Genomic DNA, 18,215 nt, shown 5'->3' with positions numbered 1-18,215 from the left:
ACAGTTGAAAAAAGCTTTATTATTTAACATAAATATGCCATACATCACTACACATTTGCAAGGAAGTGTGTTTTCTCCTCTCTGTGAACATGTGTCTCACAATCAATATATTCCATAGGTGTGCTCCTTTCCATCTCTGTATCTGTCCAGGTAACGCAGGGGCTGTCCCTGGGGGAATTTGACCTGTGGAGGGTGGTACACTGGAGGCCAGATAAAGTCAAACACCGGCTCCCTCATGTCTGCAGGGGAAGATACAACAGACAGGCTTTATTATGAGTGGCCAGGCAATGGCCTCACAAACCCCAATTCAGACCTTTTCAAAATCTTTTGTGAAAAGCCAGAAAGCCAAAAAAACTCACTGAGTGTGTTGTGAAAGGTGCTGGTGACAGAATCATCCCACTGGCACTGGAAGAAGGCCAGGCCTGCAGGTGTCATATGGTCCTGGTGCTTTCTGTAGAAATCCACCGTCTTAAATGTACGATCCACCAGAGAATGGCTGGAATGGAGAGGCAACACAAGCTGAGCATCTTTTATTGCTGTATCAAACATAAACACATGTGAATACAGGTCACCGTCAGATTTCACGACAGCTGACAATGAACTCTTATGACTAAATTACTGCGTCACCTGGTTAAATTACGTGAAAGGGTTCTCATTATATAGCGATGGGCAGTAGATAAATGAGCATCTTTAGAGAGGTAATTGAAAAAACACTAATTAAAATGAGTGAGTTTTCTCTGTACTGAATGCTCCTCAGTGATATTTAGATATTTCATGTTTAAAGGAATAGTTTGATAGTTTAGGAAATAAACTTCTTTGTTAGAGTCAACAGATACCCCTCTCATATCTGTCTGTTAGATATATAGTTCGAGCATGGAGGGGGTCAGCTTAGTATAGCATTAAGACTGGAAGCAGGGGTAAACTGCTAGCATGTTTCTGTCCAAAGGTAATAAAATTGGCCTACCAGCACCCCTAAAGCTCAGTAATGTGTTTCCCCCTGCTTTCAGCATTAATGCTAAGCTAAGCTAACCAGATAGTGGCTGTAGCGTCGTATTTAATGAACAGACGTGAGCGACGTACCAATCTTCTCATCGAACTCTCAGCAAGAAAGCAAATCAAATATTTCCAAAAACATTAATCACCATGGTGATGGCCTGGCATCCTCCTGGAAGCCGATTGGTCCCTCCTGCTTGAAGAGGACATAAACGTAGCGGTGGAAGCCTGTTCCTCTGGCGGGGAAGGGGGGCAGGTAGTGACACAGCTCTTCCCCAGCCTGCACTGCTCCGCCTGGTATGTTCCCTCTGTGGAAACACAGATCATCCGAGGCTTGTAGAGGTTAGACAATCTTAAAATTGCATTTACTCCTTTCTACCTCATCAAAAAAGCCAAATGTTTGGATGTGAAAATGTTGCTGATTAAAAGTTTAACACAAGAGGTCTCCTGCGTCCCTGAAAGGTCCACTCTCAGTGTATGTGCACTGGAGGGCTCAAGTTTAGTTGTGATGTCCCACAATCCTGCTGCTACGTCCACGTGTTAAACTGAGGTTTTTGGTGAGCTCAAAGAAGAAGATGAATGTGAAAACAGCTTGCTAGTGTCAAACTGTGCACATACATCATTCTGTACAGTGAAGCTCAAACATTCAAATGATGTGAGAATAAGCAAGTTTAAATGATTTCATTGTGTTTTTAAACCTCCATGTAAAAGCAACTTAAAAAAAGTTTTTCTAAATGTGCTCCACAAACAAGAGCACAGGCTTGACTTCAAGTACTCACACTAGCCAGTGGATGTATTCCGCCTCATTGTCCAGAAGATGCTCATCTGAAAAAGATAAAAAATATATATGTATATTTTAGACAGCCTGTAAATGATGAGGATGCATCAACTATCTGTTGATTCGTTCCTGAAAAGCAGAATTGAGATCTGATCATCCCGATCCAGTGATCCGGTGCCTCCTGTGACAGCTGATGCTGACCTGGACAGGTGAGCAGAAGAGTCCACAGGGAGCCCTCCTCTGCATCAAAGCTGATCTGGGGGGCAGACGCTGCCTAGAGAAGAAAGCACGGCAAAGAGTACAGTCAGAGAAGACATCTAAAAGGTGGGTACAGAGCAAAAAAAAAAAAAAAAAGATATAGCAAACAGAGGAAGTTGTCTGAACTTTAGGTGGCCTTGACCCCCAGAATATCAATTACAGAGCTACATTAGGACACTAAGGGTACAGTCACAAGTGAGAATGCAGGAGAATGACCATCGCCTGCTGAGGTGATACTAGTACCAGAGTTCATATAAATTTAACTTAGGTTTCTTAAACGTACGTCAGTTGGTGTCAGTCGATTCCCATAATGCACTTGACCAGCGTTGCCCTGGCCATAGCAGATGTGGAGTGAGACTTGAGGTAGAAAATACGCCATCGGGAAGAGATCTCTGAAGACCCCATAGTGGTCCGCCAGTCTCCTTATATGAAACGGACCACTGGTCTTCGCCCAGGTTTCCTGCACTTGATCCAGAGGGATTTTAACTGATGGGATAACAAGAAAAAAAAAAAAAACACTGAACCAATTTCTTTGCTTACCAATTAAAAGCTTAACTATTGGCTTCATGGTGAGTGTGTGTGGGCTTACGAGTGCGCAGACGAGAGGCCCTCTCCAGCTCCACGTTCTTCTTCTTATCCTTCATCACCTGTCTCCTCTCCATCAGCTGTTTGGTCCTGGAGGATCCAGAGTATGGCAGTCCAATGTCCACTCGCTCTGCACCTGCAACAGAACGAGTCTCGTTTAAACCCTGAACTTTAAAAGATCTCCCGCCACCAGAGTCGCTGCCAAACAGAAGCCCCTTCCTTCATTCCTCACCATGCTCAGGATCGGCTTTTTCCACGTAGCTCCTGTAGGTCTTCCACCAGACAGGTTTATTCTTTGCCTCCTCAGCATGTTTTAAGTAACGGCCGTAGCTGCGATACTTCTCCAGGGACTCCAGCTTCCTCACGTTTATCTCCTCATTTGGCATTGGCCCCAAGGCAGGTCTCCGTCCACACAGGAACGCTGTAATGTGCAAACAGTTAGTCAGTGACATAGCAATAAAAAAAAAACTCGTTTCTGCTTATTCCTGCCATTATCTATATGTTTATAATTCTGTGAAAATCCTAATTTTAAAAAGCGGTTTTGTGGTCACTGACCCCTGCAGCTGTCATCCTCTAAGCATTCAAAACTCCCTTCAAATATTTGATAGTTTCAACTTTAAGAAGATGCCTGATACAAGGCACATTTAAACATTTTCCTTCTACACAGGGAAGCGCTTGACCTTTCGTGTTGGTTTGTTCCTGTGCTTCCTCAAACCATGTTATTGTCTCTGCTGATGTGCGAAATGAGACCCGCATCAGCGCTGACACTATTAACGCAAGTTACTACTCTAGAGCTAGGTCTGGTATCTTCTTTCGCTTCTCGTTGGTGACCACTGTATTACTAAGTTCATTACATTTGTAACATTCTTCCGTGGAGTTTGGCGACATGTTTCTATCCACAGCATGTAACGAGGGTCTGCTTCAAACCGATGTAACCTGACGTGTACAAGCAATAGTGACGCCCGGTGACAAAGTTCTTTAATGTAAATCCAGTGTAATTGAGTAAAATCGTTACAATACCTGATGTGACAAGTGTCCTCACATTATTGACCCCTAAGTCTGTCCCACTTCGCAAGGTAGCAGCACATACCGTGCGCAACGCCATCTTGAAGTGAGCCCTCCCACCCCCGTTGTAAAAATACGGTGGCCGAGAAGAGCAAAACAGGTCCGTGTACGCTTAAAATATATGTGTGTTTAATAGGACCGACTAACGTAGTATAGTGGTAGAGATGGTGGTGGCACATGTTATCGTATGCGTTGTCAAGAATAATCATAGAATTTTAATTTTAAGGTATTTTTACACTGCCTCTACTGTACAGAATTTAATATGTAACGTTACATTTTTGGGCTGTTGTGAATAATTCTTATAACTGTTAAACCAAACAGTTTCAGTTGTAATATAAATATATATATCATTAATATCATTGTTGCATGTTAATGTACCACTGTAACAACATTAGCGTTACGTGTACTGTATGGATTACACGGTAGTAACGGGGTAGTCGTATCGGTTCGTTTATTACGGTATTCGTTAACCCATTTTCCGACAGGACGTAAAGGCGTCATTTTTACGTATGCCGTCATCAGGGAAGCTACATCTGACGAGATTCAGTGTTCACATTGATGCTGTGAACGAATGTAACGTTATCCGTTGAAGTGGTAAGAATCAATGTAGTGTCATTTTTGGGTTATATGTAGTCGGTGAGTGTAAATATGTGCGCTAATTTACAGTTAAATCATCAGACTGTTTCAATATTTTGACTACTATTTGTCCCTAAGAGTCCTAGCTAACGTGAAATGACTTGACTCCAGGCTAACGTTAGCTAGCGTTAGCTTTTCCTTCCACTTCGATAAGTTAATCATGTGTGGTAGCCAACGTTACCATTTGGACTGAGCCTTGTATCGCTGCTTGACCGTGGCTTTGCTGTGGCACAGTCTGATAACTGGCACGATCAATAATTGGCTATTTAATGAGTTTTTTTCTGCCCTTGTCTGAAATAGTTTTTAGAAACGGGATTTAAAATGTGATATTAATCTCTTAATACAGAGAGGTCAGGCAGTATAGTTATATTACTTGCATTATGTGGTACTGATATATTGATACGTTCCAGTTCTGTCAGATCATGATGAACCTCTCCCTTTTCTTCTGTTTTTCACAGAGGTGTCTGCTCTTTCTTCAGAGATGGAGTCTCAGAATTCAAACCTGACCTGCATCATATGCCTGGACCGTTTTCAAATCCCTGTAACCATCCCCTGTGGTCACACCTTCTGTCAAACCTGCATCACCAAGCACTGGGACACCAAGAGCAAGTCTAATATTGGACCCCAGTGCCCCATCTGCAATGAGAAGTTTGACACCAGGCCCATCCTCAAGCGTAATGTGTCCCTGTCAGTCCTGACTGAGGCCGCAAACAGCGGCCACTCCGGTAGAGAGCAGCTCATGCGTGGAAGCGATGGAGGGAGAGTCATGCTGCTGTGTGATCGCCACAAAAAACCACTGGTTTATTACTGCAGGCAGGACAGAACGTCTGTGTGCTGTGAGTGCGACATCTCTGAATGCAAGAACCATGACACGGTCTTGTTGGAGGCAGAAAGAGAAAATCAAGAGGTATAGTAAGACAATGCCACCACAAGAGTGTAATCCAGTTATCCAGCTCGTCAATCCAGTTGTAACACTGTCCACTTTACTCCAGCATCAAAGGTGATTGTGACTATGTAAAGCCTGCTGTCTCAATGTGGTTATTTTTTCTTTACAGCTGCTGCTGGAAAGGAAGAGTAAGGAGGTGGGGAAACTCATAGAAGAGACAGAAAGAAGTATTAAGGACCTTGCTGAGAATATCAATCAAGCTAAGGTGAAGCCTTTTCTCATGTGACAAGTAGCCTGAAAGTTTCACTATTCTCCAAACTAATTTGCTTTTTCAGCATGTCAGAAAGGTGATTTTACTCAGAAGTTATGGGAAGGAGCTGTCTGTCAAAGAGAGGGGTAGGCTTGTTGAGGAAGAAAATGTTTAGTTTAAGAGCTGCTGTAGTTCAGAGTCCTGCTAAACGATTTGTACCAATAATCTAACAGAAGCCGTACTGTTTTCTGCTTCACTCGTCCTCGCCGTGTTTGATAGAGTTCAAATGAAGTTTAGTCATCCCTTACGATGTTTCAGACTAATCCAACAGAGAACAAACTCAGCACTTCCTGCAGCTGCCTCACAGCCAGTTTTAACAGAAATCAGGCAATTGATTATTCTCGTTGCGCACCCACAAGACTTTTAATGCATTTGTAAGAAATGTTCAGGCTTTAACTGACAAAGCTGCAGCTGAAACAAAGAGGCTGGACTGGACCCCATGTTTCAACATTCTTCAGAGTCTGCATTTTCTATCAACAGGTGACTCTTCAGCAGACCTCCACCTGGGTCAGTGTCAAGTTCTCCACGCTGATGAAAATACTGGCTGAGAAGCAGGAGGCTACAGAGCTCTTTATTGAGGAGCAGCAAGAAGGTGCCATCAGTGAGGCGGAGGCACGGCTAGCTGAGCTTGAGGAGCGCTCCAAGATACTCCGAGAGAGACAGGGAGAGATAGCAGCTGTACATAACCTCTCTGATACAGAGCTCATCAAGGTCTGTACCCCTGCACTCATCATTCCTCTGGGTTCAGTGGAAAGACTGCATTGTTTATGCGCATTTTTTTATTGCACTGGGAAAGGTTGATTGAAATTACAAAATTTTAAAAACCTAAATTACGCAAAAAAAAAAAGTACGCTTGCTTCAGGTGGTTTTTGCCTTGTTTCCTGTGCGAGAGAAAAGAAGAAGAAGCTGTTAACCCAGAACAAAACGTCTCCTCATCACTTTACACAGATCTCATGTAACCGTCTTCACATTAATACATGAAACAAACAAAAAAAACCTTTATTGCATCGCACTTCCTACATTTTTTTCCCCACTGTTTAAGGTTCACTTTTTTTAATTACATCATCTTGTTGCACCCTCTTTTTCTGTAATTCTATAATGGTTTTCCAGCAGGAGAATTGGCTCCACTGCTTATCTCAATGAAGCAACTCCTAATAATCGTATAACAATAGAGGATGAAACAAGCCTTCATTTGCATGTTTTTTTGCTGATCTTCTTGAAGTTTGATTAAAATTTGCGTTGCATTTGAGTGGAAACCTAGCTCCTAACATTATATTGTACTGCAAGTTAGAAAGTGGAAGAAAAGTGACTGCTACTCTTGCCATGTGTTTGAGCACAGTGAAGTCCTCTCCAAGTTCCATCACTGGCTGAATCTTGTATGTTTTATGCTCTGTCTCCTTATCGCCCTCCTGCTGTGAGAAGGTCAGGATGTATCTGTCGAATCTCAACATTTTGTTCAGGATGCACCCTGTGATCTCAACATTTAGGGAACATAAGTAATGTTTTGTCTCACTACATGACAACCATGACTTGGAGTTTACACACTCCTAAAGTCAGAGCCAGCCGAGTGCGTTCACTTGTAAGGTGGAAGGTTTGACATCAGGGACTTAGACTTATGGTGGCAGAACAGTTTTCCATTCACAAGCTGTTTTTATGTGCTGAAGAAAGACTGTGCTCACCCTTGTTTACCTGGCGAGCTAAAAACCAGCAAAATCTGCAATTCCAGCTGAAGGTCAGTTGGTTCGCACTCAGAATAAAGAACAGCCTTCTGTAGTTCACATATGCTGCATCCTTATTTTACTGTAATGCAGAAGAGCAACGAGCACAAACACAGAGTGTGAAGCTCACAAGCTGTTCTGGCAGATTCACAAAACTCAGAAAAAGAACAATGAAGACTCAGTCAGATATCTGGAAAAGGATGCTTTTAGCTCTGCCGTGTGCTGTAGCTGCCTCATAACAAAGGCGTGGTTCAAAGCAGCATCGAGCGTGGAGATTTTTAACTGTCTTGCACAACTGTCTTGAAATGCATGTGTCTTCACAGGAATCGATGGTCATAGAAGTTCCACGTCTCAAGGATGTTCCCACAGATGTAACACCAAACCTTCAGGATCGATTGAACGGCGTCACAGACGTCCTGTCCCGAGTCTCCAAATTGGTGGCTGAGGACTTAGAGAAAGCTGTGAGCACCGCCGTGGGTCAGGACAAAGACGGTAAGCTGACTCCAGGAATGGCGTTCCCCCTGTAGCAGTGTAGCTTGATTCAGCAGCAGTCTATTCTCCGATCTTTGCTCTTGTGTTCTCAAGCTTGTCGATGGTCTCCAGGTTCTCCTCAGGATAAGAGGCCGATCCTAGCTGTGGTTCCCAGTCCAGCTGCTCCGTGCCACCCTGGTGGGAAGGAGGGCCTCAGCGCTTGTAAGTCCTATCTAACTTTTCAGACTGCATCTGTGCTCCAAGTATTTAGCTGGTTTTCTGGATCATTATCAATAATTTGAAAACATGCAGCGGGGTAATAAGCTTCAGTGCTTGAATGGTATAAATTATGAGCGGTCAAAAACGAGGACAGCAAAGGTCACGCAGTGCGTTATTTCACAGAAAAGAATGAAGACCTATGCTAGCTAACAGTGTAGACATCAGTTCCTGCTTCAATCTGCCTGACTCCTTTTCCCTTCATTACAGACCGATGCTCGCTGACCTTTGACCCTCGCACTGCCAATGAGCACCTCTGTCTGTCCCTGGAGAACCGGAGGGCGGAGCACCTGACCTCCGGGCCACGCACTGTCCCAGCCCACGAAGCCCGCTTCGATCACACCTGGCAGGTGCTCTGCTTTCAGGGCTTCACCCGTGGACAGCACTACTGGGAGCTGGAGGTGTCCAAGCCCTGGGCCTACCTCGGGGTAAACAGTCATGCATGTTCTGTTTGTACACTGTTAGCTGTGAGAGTGGCTCGTTAAAGTTCTGATATTCAGGAAGGTTAGGCAAGATATTTTGAAGAGGAACCACCCAACATGCTTTTTTATGACTTCACACAGTATTTGAAAGTAGCTGCAACAGTAACTGTTAAACGGAAATTGTTTTAACTAGCTGATGGTCAGTCAGCCAACCTGCAGAGATAAAAAAGAAAAGTTTATAACCGAAGTAGCAAAAAGTATTTAGCTAATTTTTCTCCCACATGGCCTCATTTGGGTAGTAATTTTGGGCAATCCAACCATTTACCTTTTTTTAATTATTGTTGGATTTGCCGCATATCAAAGTAGCGCGTAATTTAGAGAGGCCATCTTAATTCAATCTAAGAGAATACAGCCATGCTAGCAGCTCTGTGAGAGCGTCCTGAGGCACAGGGGTGCTTTGAGTTGAGCCGTGCTAACATGCTGATGTTAAGCGGGTATAATGTTTACCATGTTAGCTGTCTTAGTTTACCATGTCAGCGCCAATCTCAAAATACATCTGAGGCTGACGGGAATGACATGAGTTTTATTTTCAAATCTTTTCACTTTGGTTTCAAAGTGTTGGAAAAATGAAAATGTTGACCTTTGCGCTGCACACAGTCCACCCACATCGCCTCCCCATCGTCTTGACAGGTGACCTACGAGACAATCCCCAGGAAGGAGAAGGGCAAGAGGTGCATGGTGGGTATGAACGAACTGTCCTGGAGCCTGCAGCTGGACGAGCACCAGCTCAGCGCCTGGCACAACGGCCGTCGGGAGACTCTGGCCGGCCACTCCCAGCACAGCCGCATCGGCATGCTGCTGGACTACGAGGCGGGGACGCTCACCTACTACGGAGACGGCCAGACCAGGCTGCATGCCTTCCACTGTGCCTTCAGCCAGGAGCTGTTCCCTGCCTGCTGGATCGGAGAGGGGGTCAGCATCACCCTCTGCTCCACATGAACTGATTCATAAAGAGAAGCGAGAAGGGAGCTCAGTATTAAGAAGCACTATCAAACATGGGCACTAGCTGACTCAGAGAGGATCCCCCTTAACCATTTAAGAGGTTTTTTTTATCTTTTTTTCTTTACAGTGACTGCCTTCCTACATTGTGTCAATCAAAACAACTGACTGATGGGCTTTCTCGCCCCAATCTGTACACCTGGCTTTGGCTTATTCACATTATCACTTACCACGTGACAATAATGTAGCTAAGGAAGTGGTCACAAACTCTAAAGGCCCTTAGGGTTCTGATTTAAGGGCAGCACTACTTCATTCCGGTTTGTTATTTTCTTCAATGTCTGAAATAAACGTACATTTTAAATAGATTTCTGCTTTCAGGTAGGAAACTCTGTCTGACAGATTATAGGACTACACAAATTGTCCTTGTTCTACTGCAAGGCAATACACTTATTACAGGTGCGTTACAGCAAGTGACTCATTATGAAGTACAAAAATTCGTAAAATCCACGTCCATGCTGGGTCTGTGCTGTAGTATGCTGCATGATTAGTTAGACACCAGAGAGTTCCTGGGGACCAGATGAGTACAGTGTTGTGTTGTTGTGCTGGACTACAACTATTCCTCCATCATTTTCATTAACCCCAAAGTGTTGTAACATGGATTTTCGAGTGTGGCACATGCAGTTTGGCTGGTCTTACAAATATACAACCTTTAAAGGATGACTGTGCATGCTGCCAACTAGTCTTGCACATAAGTCAGATCCTACTGTGCCTGACCCGAGGGTGCTTTGAAGAAACAGAAGCCATATGTTGAGGAATCACTATAGCATAACTTTACAATGTCGCCCAAGCCGTCTGAGAATCTGGCAATTCTCCTGGTTATACTTGAATTCTGAAAATTAAAATTTTCAAGTTCAAGTAGAGGCCTCAGAAGAGAAAAAAGCATATTCATTCATCCATCTCTTGCTTGGAATTCAGTCCAGAGAAATATGGGAGTCAGTTCATAATGTGGTACCTTCAGGGCTATACGCCGCCGCAGGATAGATTGAACATAAATTCATTTTATGAGACATTATCCTGTTAAACATACAGTTCCCCCTGCCCCCTGTTGTACCATAAGCAATGTAGGAGAAACCAAATCATCTTTGTGGGCTGTAAATTACTACTGCGAATACAGGACTGAAAATGGAGTGCCATTTTTTTTATCAACTTGGGATCTTATGAAGGCACGAACAAATCGCCCTGCCTGTACAGTCTCATGATGCTGACTGTTGTGATGGAATCTGCTGTACTGTTCAAATGGTTTTAATGGGCTTTGGCTTTTTGCTTTTTTTTTAACCCATGAGCACTTAGAGGGCATACAATAGCTGTGACCTTCAGGAACGTTGAGGTACTCGAGGCTCAGGACATCATCCATCAGTCTTTGGGAAACAGCTGTGGATTTGCACAAGTTGCCCAGAAGTGCAGACGAGGACTACTGACTCTGAGAAGGGAAAAAGCACATTTCCAGGCTGTTTTGGCCTAAATGCATAGAACATAACCCTCCTGCTGACTCTGGAATATGTTTGTTAATTATCCTAATGCAATATGCTGTGTTCAAAGTGGAATACCCATCAATGTGTGATATAGCAATAGACAAAGACATTTCTGTTTCACATGAATCAAGATCCATTTAATAAAATCCAATCCACTGCATACATGCATTAGTTGAGATCATGCTTTGATTTTCTTATTTGAGCCATTTTACATTAATTATTCAATAAATTAGTTTGAAATAAATACAGAGCTTATTATTATACACACAGCCATGACAGAGCAAAGAGGAGCCTGATGCATAGCATTCTGAAAGTGCAAAGAATCAGCCACGGATGTGCCACAGATACAGTATACAGATTAGTGACCATAGAGGAAGGAAGAGTGAGGCTCAGATGCTGAGATGCTCAGATCACATTTAAACACTGATCTTAAACTGGAGAGTTAAGATCACGACCACAGAAAGTAAAAACAGTGACAATCCTCTCATGGTCTTGTTTGGTTGCTGTAATGTTTAAAATGTACGTTAGAAGAATGAAAGGTGAAGCAGGCTGGCCGTGAGTCTGACCGAGAGTGTTCTCGAATGATCCGAGACATGACAAAACAGGAAGTGACATCACTGGGTGACTGCTCTGCTCTTGTACATTATAAAGATAATCCCTCCTGGCAGTAGGTCCCTCTCTGCTCTAATCCAGGATCAGGGATTCACTGCCGGGGCTCGACGCTGCTCTAATCTTTGTGGTCCTCTCCTCCACTAAAACATATCGAAGCAGACCGGGCCACCCTGCAATCTGCTCTCTTTACAAAAGCTAGTTTTTCTCTAGGTTAGTGTTCATGAGAAAATATTGCATTTCTTTAAAAGTCTACATATTAAAAGCCTGTACACACAAATAATAGAAAAATAAAACACTGCATTCAGCTTGCCTCTGAATAGATTAGCAAAGTAATTAACATCATCCGATTCAGTCTTGTTTAACAGACAGTCATAGAAAATTATAAGTGAACTTCACTGCGTAGCTGAATCTAAAGTTTAGGGTGGCGGTATGATTTTTGGGACACCAGCAAGGCAATGAATGCTAAAATAGCTATTCAGGTTACAAAGTTTTTGTCAGCTAAATTGAAAAAAGCCCCAAATCCTGACAACTTTGGTCAGAACAATCTTCTTGTTTCTCTCAAAGACTGCTACCAATACTTACAGTTTCATCAAGTAAAGGTGCTTCTGAAGAGAATGATTACAATATACGAAACATTAAAAGGAAAGTTAAAGGAATGCTAAGACAGGAAAGTGATGGAATGAGTAAAGAGTGAAAGCAAAAGGGCCGAGTTGGAAGGGGACTGGGAAGATGAGAAAGAGGGAGTAATGTTAAAAAGGAAAACTTTGGCCGTCCTGATGTCCAGTTAATGGAATGAGACAGAGGTGATCCAGTAGGATGGAGAATACAGGAGACAGAGAGGAATGAGGACATCACACACGTCTACTGGTTCTTCTTGTCTTCTGGAGGGGAGTAGGGAGGAGGCTTGTCCTATGGCGAGAGCAGAGTTATGGTTTGAGACAACAGTACTGTACAATAATCCATTCTGAGCACAGTAACGGCATTTTTACACACAACATGTCGCAAACATGGCAAGTGGATGTGTCAGTGGACATATTAGAGAAATAAAAATCCTCAGATGCCGAGGCTGTGCCAAAGCGGCAGCATCTGAGAAGGTATTTAGTATTTTTGCTAGAAAAATAGAGTAAGTGCTGAAGTGATCGATTATCAAAATCAATTATTCGACAAATTGTTTCAGTAAAATATTTCTAAATGACATGCAAATGAATGCCCACAAATTAATCACACTATTAAAGGAAGAACTCTTATGGAGTTTGATGAAAAATGCATGGCACAAAGTAGATTATTTTATCACAGACGTATCAGAGAATTAGCAGTGTAAGCGTATATGTTGTCCAATGTGAACACTTATTTCCCCTCAAAATATAATGCAGAATTGGGGTAATTTATAAGTATTTAATTCCCAGTGAAATTTACTGTTTTAGTGCACTGATATCCTTTTGGATAATAAAGTTAATTGTTAAACTGTAAAATATCCTGCCTAACCCATTACAGATCCTTGTCACAAGTGTTTAATAACAAAATTTGAGGGATTTGAATTTTTTTTCCTCCTAATATCGATATCGGCATCTCCTCTAAAAATGGAGTGCCAACTGGTTGCTTCTCTTTGATATCTTTCAAACTGACAGAAGCACTGGAAACAAAATGAAGTTGGACGAATGAAATGAAAGCTTCATAACTGAGTAGAGCTACATTACAAGTACAGAAGCTTCCATAACAGGCACAAATGGCAATGCAACAGCCACTGCACTAAAAGTGAGTGACACTCGCTGACTCACACATGACTTGTAATAAAAAGAAACACTGCATCAGTCCCAATATCTAGCAAACTGGTGGGTAAATCAGATGAGTTGCAGAGTGATGGAGGGCAGCTTACCTGTGGCAGATACACATGTGTAGGAGGCAGTGTGGCACAGCTAGCACTCGCTGCTGCCTCAGCTGCTTTGGCCTCCGCTGGGAAAGAGACGGACAGACGTTCATCAAACGTGGTTCTACCATTAATCTCTCAGGCTTTCTGAGAGTAACTGCTGGAGAGGCTCACCTGCTGCTGAGGAGGGGAGGTCTGGGTCATGAGGGGGCTGCTGGCCCAAAGGAGCAGAATAAGGAGGCGGAGGAATGTAAGCCGCAGAGGCATCAAACGCTGGGGGGTTGGGGTAGAATCCACCTGGATAGCAGAAGCACAGGGGTGCAGGTCAGACAAGCTCAAGTGAACTCTTGTGAACACAAGACTCGAAGGAGATTTGTTTCAAGGCTTCAAGGTGATAATGGTAACGACAGCAATCACTACAGCCCTTACCTGGTGGAGGAGGGTTGGGGTAGGAGTAGCCAGGTGGAGGTCCGGCAGGGTACATCCCATTAGCAGGGGGAGGAGGGAAAGCGTAGGCCCCGTTGGCCATGTAGGGGCATCCACCAAACCCAGACGTCACTGGCTGACCTCTTGACGCTACAAGATGGGAGGAGAAGGTGAAAGATGAGGACAAATGGAGGCCAAAACAATAATTTTCTGACACTTTTAACACTGATTAGTAGCCATACCCTGAGCTGCCACCTGCAACATGTACTGGCCAAACTCTATAGCTCCTCCAGCAGCAAAGACAAACTTGAACGTAGCACTGCCTTCCCAGCCGCCTGTTACAGAGATAACACATCCGTGTAGTTACTGAGTGCTGAACAAACTTACAGACACTGAATACTGCATATTCACGTACACCTTGACTGACACGCAGTGACACACACATAAATACCTACCTCCAGGCTCGGCGTTGACGCTTCCCTTGATGTAATTGGCTCCCAGAACAGGTTGTTTGACCTCACAGCCTTTCATCAGGTAGAAGGGCATCATGAAGGACCGCAGTGCATCCCGTCCTTTAGCCAGAAAGATCACCTGGGAGAAAATAACACCACCTGATCACTCACATGAGATCTTTTCCCTTTAACATTACAAGATCAGAGTTCTGCAGGTTGTTGCATACTCACTGCCAATAGTGACAGCAGTGAATCAGCTGTGGTTAATAATAACAACCAAGACGTCTGGGTCTTGTCTCTCACCCTGTATGGAGTTAGGTAGATGCTGCCCTTCTTGCTCTTTCTGAAGGCTTCAGGCAGACTGTCGGCGTCACAGAAAACCAGCTCCACGTTATCATGGTTCATCAACACACTGGTGACAGAAAGAGACCACAGATGTACCAATTAGATGATTTAAAAAAAAGAACATCTTTCTATGACATTTCCATTACATCACATTGTCAGTGTAGAAAAAATAAAATTCTGCATTGTTTATACGGGACTCCATTTGATTAACAATATGAATCAAACCCCGCTTTCATAGTCTTTGACCTAACAGCTTAACAAGATGAGATCAAATGAGATGAGCTCACTGGGTTATTGTGCAACTGTCCAGTTACTAAACGGGGCTCATCAGTTGCTTTCAGTACAGTACTGAACTAAAAGGATTAGGCTCACAAGCCATCCAGTGACAGGACCTAATACTGGTTTTGGGTGAACTCTAATGGGTTTATCGATTCGGTCCAGTATGTTCTAGAAGAAGCCGCCACCGATGTTAACTCTAACGATGTGAACTGTGGTGACTTAGCCTGGGTTTGACAAAAGAAACCTTTCAGGACAGAGCAGGCCAGGGTGCAGACGGTGACGACAGTGAGCGATGCAGCAGCACGACACTGCTATGGATGCTATGGTTACAACAGGATAAAATTACGTTTTTTACTCTCGACAAGTTCGTCCAAAGATAACGTTTAAAACAAGAAAACATTTATGTAATCACAAGTGAATCCTGCTACGGTTGACTGCAGTGATGATATAACAGGTTGAAGGCCATGTTTGGGCTGCGAGTCCGAGACCCGGTTCCGCAGATGCAACGCGAATATGTCATTCGTTATAAAAATCGTTGTAGCGTTGATTGCCAGGTAACACTCATGTGTATATCTGGTGTCGGGTTGCACTGATTGGGAGCAATCTGTCTGATATGGGATAGACCAAATGGCAGGTCGCCAAAATAACGTTATAATGGTTGCTTCACTGTGCTCGCTACCGCCAACACAACGCAATTTAGGTTGTATCCAAAATACGTGAAGCTAACAGATGCTAAAAGTTGTCATTTCAATGAAGTTGGCGTCAGTAAGCTGTTGTGCTTTTAGTGTTAGTTACAAAGGTCGAGTTTGAGCGAACTCGTGGCATGTAAAGCATCATCGCCGATTAGCTGGGTCACCCTTTTGGGTCTTTCTCTCTAAATGAGTTGGGTGCGACGCTCTCCACGGAGGGAGTGTGAAACTTGTCACACTGGTTAACGGTACCTGCTAGCTAACCGCTAGCCCGCTGCAGCCGCCGCCGTTACCTTTCACTGTTGTTGATGATGACTCCGCCGGACTCGGAGTTGTTCTGGTTCAGCGTCATGTCGACGGTCCTCCAGACTGTCCGACAACAAAAAGGACTAAATGCTTCGTTCCTCTATCAGAAAACGTATCTGCGGGCCTTGCTGCAGCCTCAGGAGCCTCTCCACCAGAGACGATAGCGGCTGTTGTGATAACGCTGTTGCACCTGCTCTTCCGCCTTACGTGTGACACGCCCACCACGTGACATCACGACCCCTTTAAAACGCGAGGTGTTTACTGGAAACAAGTGAAGGACAAAAAAAGTGGCCATTAGGTGTCTTAGAAATATCAAGTCAGAATAAAGTTTCCCTCAGCACAGTTTGGGGTCACTTGAATCTATCTAGATGTAACAATAACAATATAATTATTATTAGATATATTTATCAGAAGACATGGACTGGCATTTTTGCCAAGAACTGATTGACTATGGCACCATAATTGGATATGTTCTTAAACAAAGGCTCAAAGGTTAAACAATGTTTGTGTTTGTATTTCATTTGTACTCACAGTATGTTGAAAGTACAGATACTACATGCACTCCACATCCTCTTAATAAAGAAGAACAAAGAGAGACAAAGTGTAATTATATTAACTTACATGACATGTAAACCCTTTCAGAATATGTAATGCAGATGTGTATGGACAATTGTGTATGCCAAATATTTCTATGCTGTGTGTGTGTGTGTGTGTGTGTAAATCCACCTGTTTTTACTCTGTACCTGTTAATAAAGCAGATTCTTATGCATAGTGACATTTTTATACAATTACTGCTCCAGATGAGTCTCGGGGCAACATGGAAAAACTATACCAAACAGAGGTAGGAAGAATTACTTTATGCTGAGCAAATGCTTTGCCATAAAAATAGCAAAGGGCCATAACAGTTGTTTTGTTTTGTTTTTTTGATGTGTGATTTCTTGTGCATACCCAGTATAATGCCCCAGACAGCAAGGAACAGCGTTTCTCAGAATGAGTCAAGGAAAGGAGAGTGGTCAGGTTGCAAAAGTGCCCGCATGCTTGTGAAAGATGCAACCAGATGCAAATTCATGGTGTGGGTTGGCAAACAATAGTGGAGGTCTTTGTCTGGTCCTCTCTTTGTCTCTCTCTCTGACACACACACACACGTGCACACACACACACACAGTCCCAACCACAAAGTGGTGAAAGAATGGAACTGACTTTTTTGTGCAAATGATATAAAAAAGATCTACTACCCAAAGCTACTCGCTTCTATGTAAAGTACACAGGATGTGATGTAACTGTCTTTATTGCTTGAGTGTACAGGTCACACGTAGACGACGGCAACAAGCATTAACATCATACCTGGGGCTCAGATGTACAGCACAATTCATTTATCAGCTAATCCAAATTCTAATGTGCAGCAGCATTGCACTGAAGATAAGCTAAGTAACACAATACAGCTCACGTCTTCACATTTATACATACATGCATTGTGTGACTACACTCATGTTTGGCTCATCACCAATTACTCTTATAACCAAGTTATATTGCTTCAAGTCTTCTTTATTTTTTTTTTATCAAAATGCCAAAACTTCACCTTTGGATGTGTCAACTTGAATTTGAGATTTTTGTTAGATTTTTTATAGACCAAACAATCAGTCATCAAGAAAATAAATACACTTACTCTAAATAAACTGTGAATTAAAATGTCTTTTTTAAACCATTATTATTATTATTATTATTTTATACAGCTAAGAGTTTTGACTTCACATTTACTGTATATATGTACTGTTTCTATTCTTTTACATCAATACTACACTTACACTACACTGTTTTTTGTGGGGTTAGCATAGGGACTAGCTAGCTGAACTCCTTAACACAAATGTATATTATAGAAACAATAGTACAAAACATATGATATCATACAGTACAACATATACAAACATTTGTGTTTAAACCACTTTTCATATAGAAATTTGGTTTGAAGACTTTCACCAGCTAATCCAGCATCCTTGAGCTTGTTATATGGCATATACAGATAAAGATGTAGGTGTAGATACGTGTGTCTGTGAATCCATATTAAAGCGCTGGCACGCAACCATACTGGCAGTGAACATAATAGTATAATGGAGTAAATACTCTTTTGAATAGGAACACAGGTAGGGCTAAACACAGGTGGACTGCTGTGGACTGTCTCATGTTACATGGAGTTTCATTACCTCGGTCAGCTGCAGTTAATCATGTGTTATGTGAGAGTCGCACCATGGATTTAGATTTATCATGGGATCCATGCTAATAATGCCTGCCATGATGACAACCAAGGAGCCA

General features: G+C 42.9%; 3 protein-coding genes across 5 annotated transcripts; 1 reads left to right on the top strand and 2 right to left on the bottom strand.

Annotated features, from left to right (window-relative positions):
• On the bottom strand, positions 1 to 3,729 carry mrpl38 (mitochondrial ribosomal protein L38). The gene is made up of 9 exons (XM_041963043.1): positions 3,635 to 3,729; positions 2,847 to 3,035; positions 2,619 to 2,750; positions 2,313 to 2,515; positions 1,973 to 2,045; positions 1,773 to 1,818; positions 1,143 to 1,301; positions 360 to 496; positions 1 to 239 (listed from the first exon to the last, which is right to left on the bottom strand). Exons 1-9 carry the CDS (start codon positions 3,717 to 3,719, stop codon positions 103 to 105), a joined length of 1,161 nt encoding a protein of 386 aa, XP_041818977.1. The 5' UTR covers positions 3,720 to 3,729; the 3' UTR covers positions 1 to 102.
• A 410-nt stretch (positions 3,730 to 4,139) lies between these two features.
• On the top strand, positions 4,140 to 11,167 carry trim65 (tripartite motif containing 65). 3 transcript variants are annotated; one of them, XM_041963298.1, is made up of 8 exons: positions 4,140 to 4,273; positions 4,774 to 5,222; positions 5,371 to 5,466; positions 5,992 to 6,222; positions 7,553 to 7,721; positions 7,833 to 7,922; positions 8,187 to 8,404; positions 9,089 to 11,167. In XM_041963298.1, the coding sequence occupies exons 2-8, from the start codon at positions 4,797 to 4,799 to the stop codon at positions 9,395 to 9,397; spliced, it is 1,539 nt and encodes a 512-aa protein (XP_041819232.1). In that variant the 5' UTR covers positions 4,140 to 4,273; positions 4,774 to 4,796; the 3' UTR covers positions 9,398 to 11,167. The 3 variants fall into 3 exon arrangements, with proteins under 3 accessions (XP_041819232.1, XP_041819234.1, XP_041819233.1); XM_041963300.1 differs by having other exon boundaries at positions 4,248 to 4,273; positions 4,795 to 5,222; XM_041963299.1 differs by having other exon boundaries at positions 4,248 to 4,315.
• wbp2 (WW domain binding protein 2) lies at positions 11,050 to 16,099 on the bottom strand. The gene is made up of 8 exons (XM_041963301.1): positions 15,893 to 16,099; positions 14,590 to 14,698; positions 14,290 to 14,425; positions 14,077 to 14,169; positions 13,838 to 13,984; positions 13,583 to 13,705; positions 13,418 to 13,494; positions 11,050 to 12,450 (listed from the first exon to the last, which is right to left on the bottom strand). Exons 1-8 carry the CDS (start codon positions 15,949 to 15,951, stop codon positions 12,403 to 12,405), a joined length of 792 nt encoding a protein of 263 aa, XP_041819235.1. The 5' UTR covers positions 15,952 to 16,099; the 3' UTR covers positions 11,050 to 12,402.
• Between the last annotated feature and the right edge of the window lie 2,116 nt (positions 16,100 to 18,215).

This window comes from Chelmon rostratus, chromosome 21 (assembly GCF_017976325.1).
Source record: "Chelmon rostratus isolate fCheRos1 chromosome 21, fCheRos1.pri, whole genome shotgun sequence".
In the NCBI taxonomy this organism is placed as follows: domain Eukaryota; kingdom Metazoa; phylum Chordata; class Actinopteri; order Chaetodontiformes; family Chaetodontidae; genus Chelmon; species Chelmon rostratus.
Note: the sequence above shows the minus strand (reverse complement) of the source record. Positions and strands in the feature narration are given on the sequence as shown.

What these genes read in the sequence shown, in the direction of transcription:
- mrpl38 (XM_041963043.1), bottom strand. Translation starts at nt 3,719, where the DNA reads ATGGCGTTGCGCACGGTATGTGCTGCTACCTTGCGAAGTGGGACAGAC. An exon ending in GAATACATCCACTGGCTAGT is followed by an intron (nt 1,302 to 1,772) that starts GTGAGTACTTGA and finishes GTGTTTCCACAG; the next exon opens with AGGGAACATACCAGGCGGAG. An exon ending in GATGCCAGGCCATCACCATG is followed by an intron (nt 497 to 1,142) that starts GTGATTAATGTT and finishes TCTCCATTCCAG; the next exon opens with CCATTCTCTGGTGGATCGTA.
- trim65 (XM_041963298.1), top strand. Translation starts at nt 4,797, where the DNA reads ATGGAGTCTCAGAATTCAAACCTGACCTGCATCATATGCCTGGACCGT. An exon ending in CAGAAAGAGAAAATCAAGAG is followed by an intron (nt 5,223 to 5,370) that starts GTATAGTAAGAC and finishes TTTTCTTTACAG; the next exon opens with CTGCTGCTGGAAAGGAAGAG. An exon ending in CGTGGGTCAGGACAAAGACG is followed by an intron (nt 7,722 to 7,832) that starts GTAAGCTGACTC and finishes GATGGTCTCCAG; the next exon opens with GTTCTCCTCAGGATAAGAGG.
- wbp2 (XM_041963301.1), bottom strand. Translation starts at nt 15,951, where the DNA reads ATGACGCTGAACCAGAACAACTCCGAGTCCGGCGGAGTCATCATCAAC. An exon ending in TCTACCTAACTCCATACAGG is followed by an intron (nt 14,426 to 14,589) that starts GTGAGAGACAAG and finishes ATTTTCTCCCAG; the next exon opens with GTGATCTTTCTGGCTAAAGG. An exon ending in CACATGTGTATCTGCCACAG is followed by an intron (nt 12,451 to 13,417) that starts GTAAGCTGCCCT and finishes CTCTCGCCATAG; the next exon opens with GACAAGCCTCCTCCCTACTC.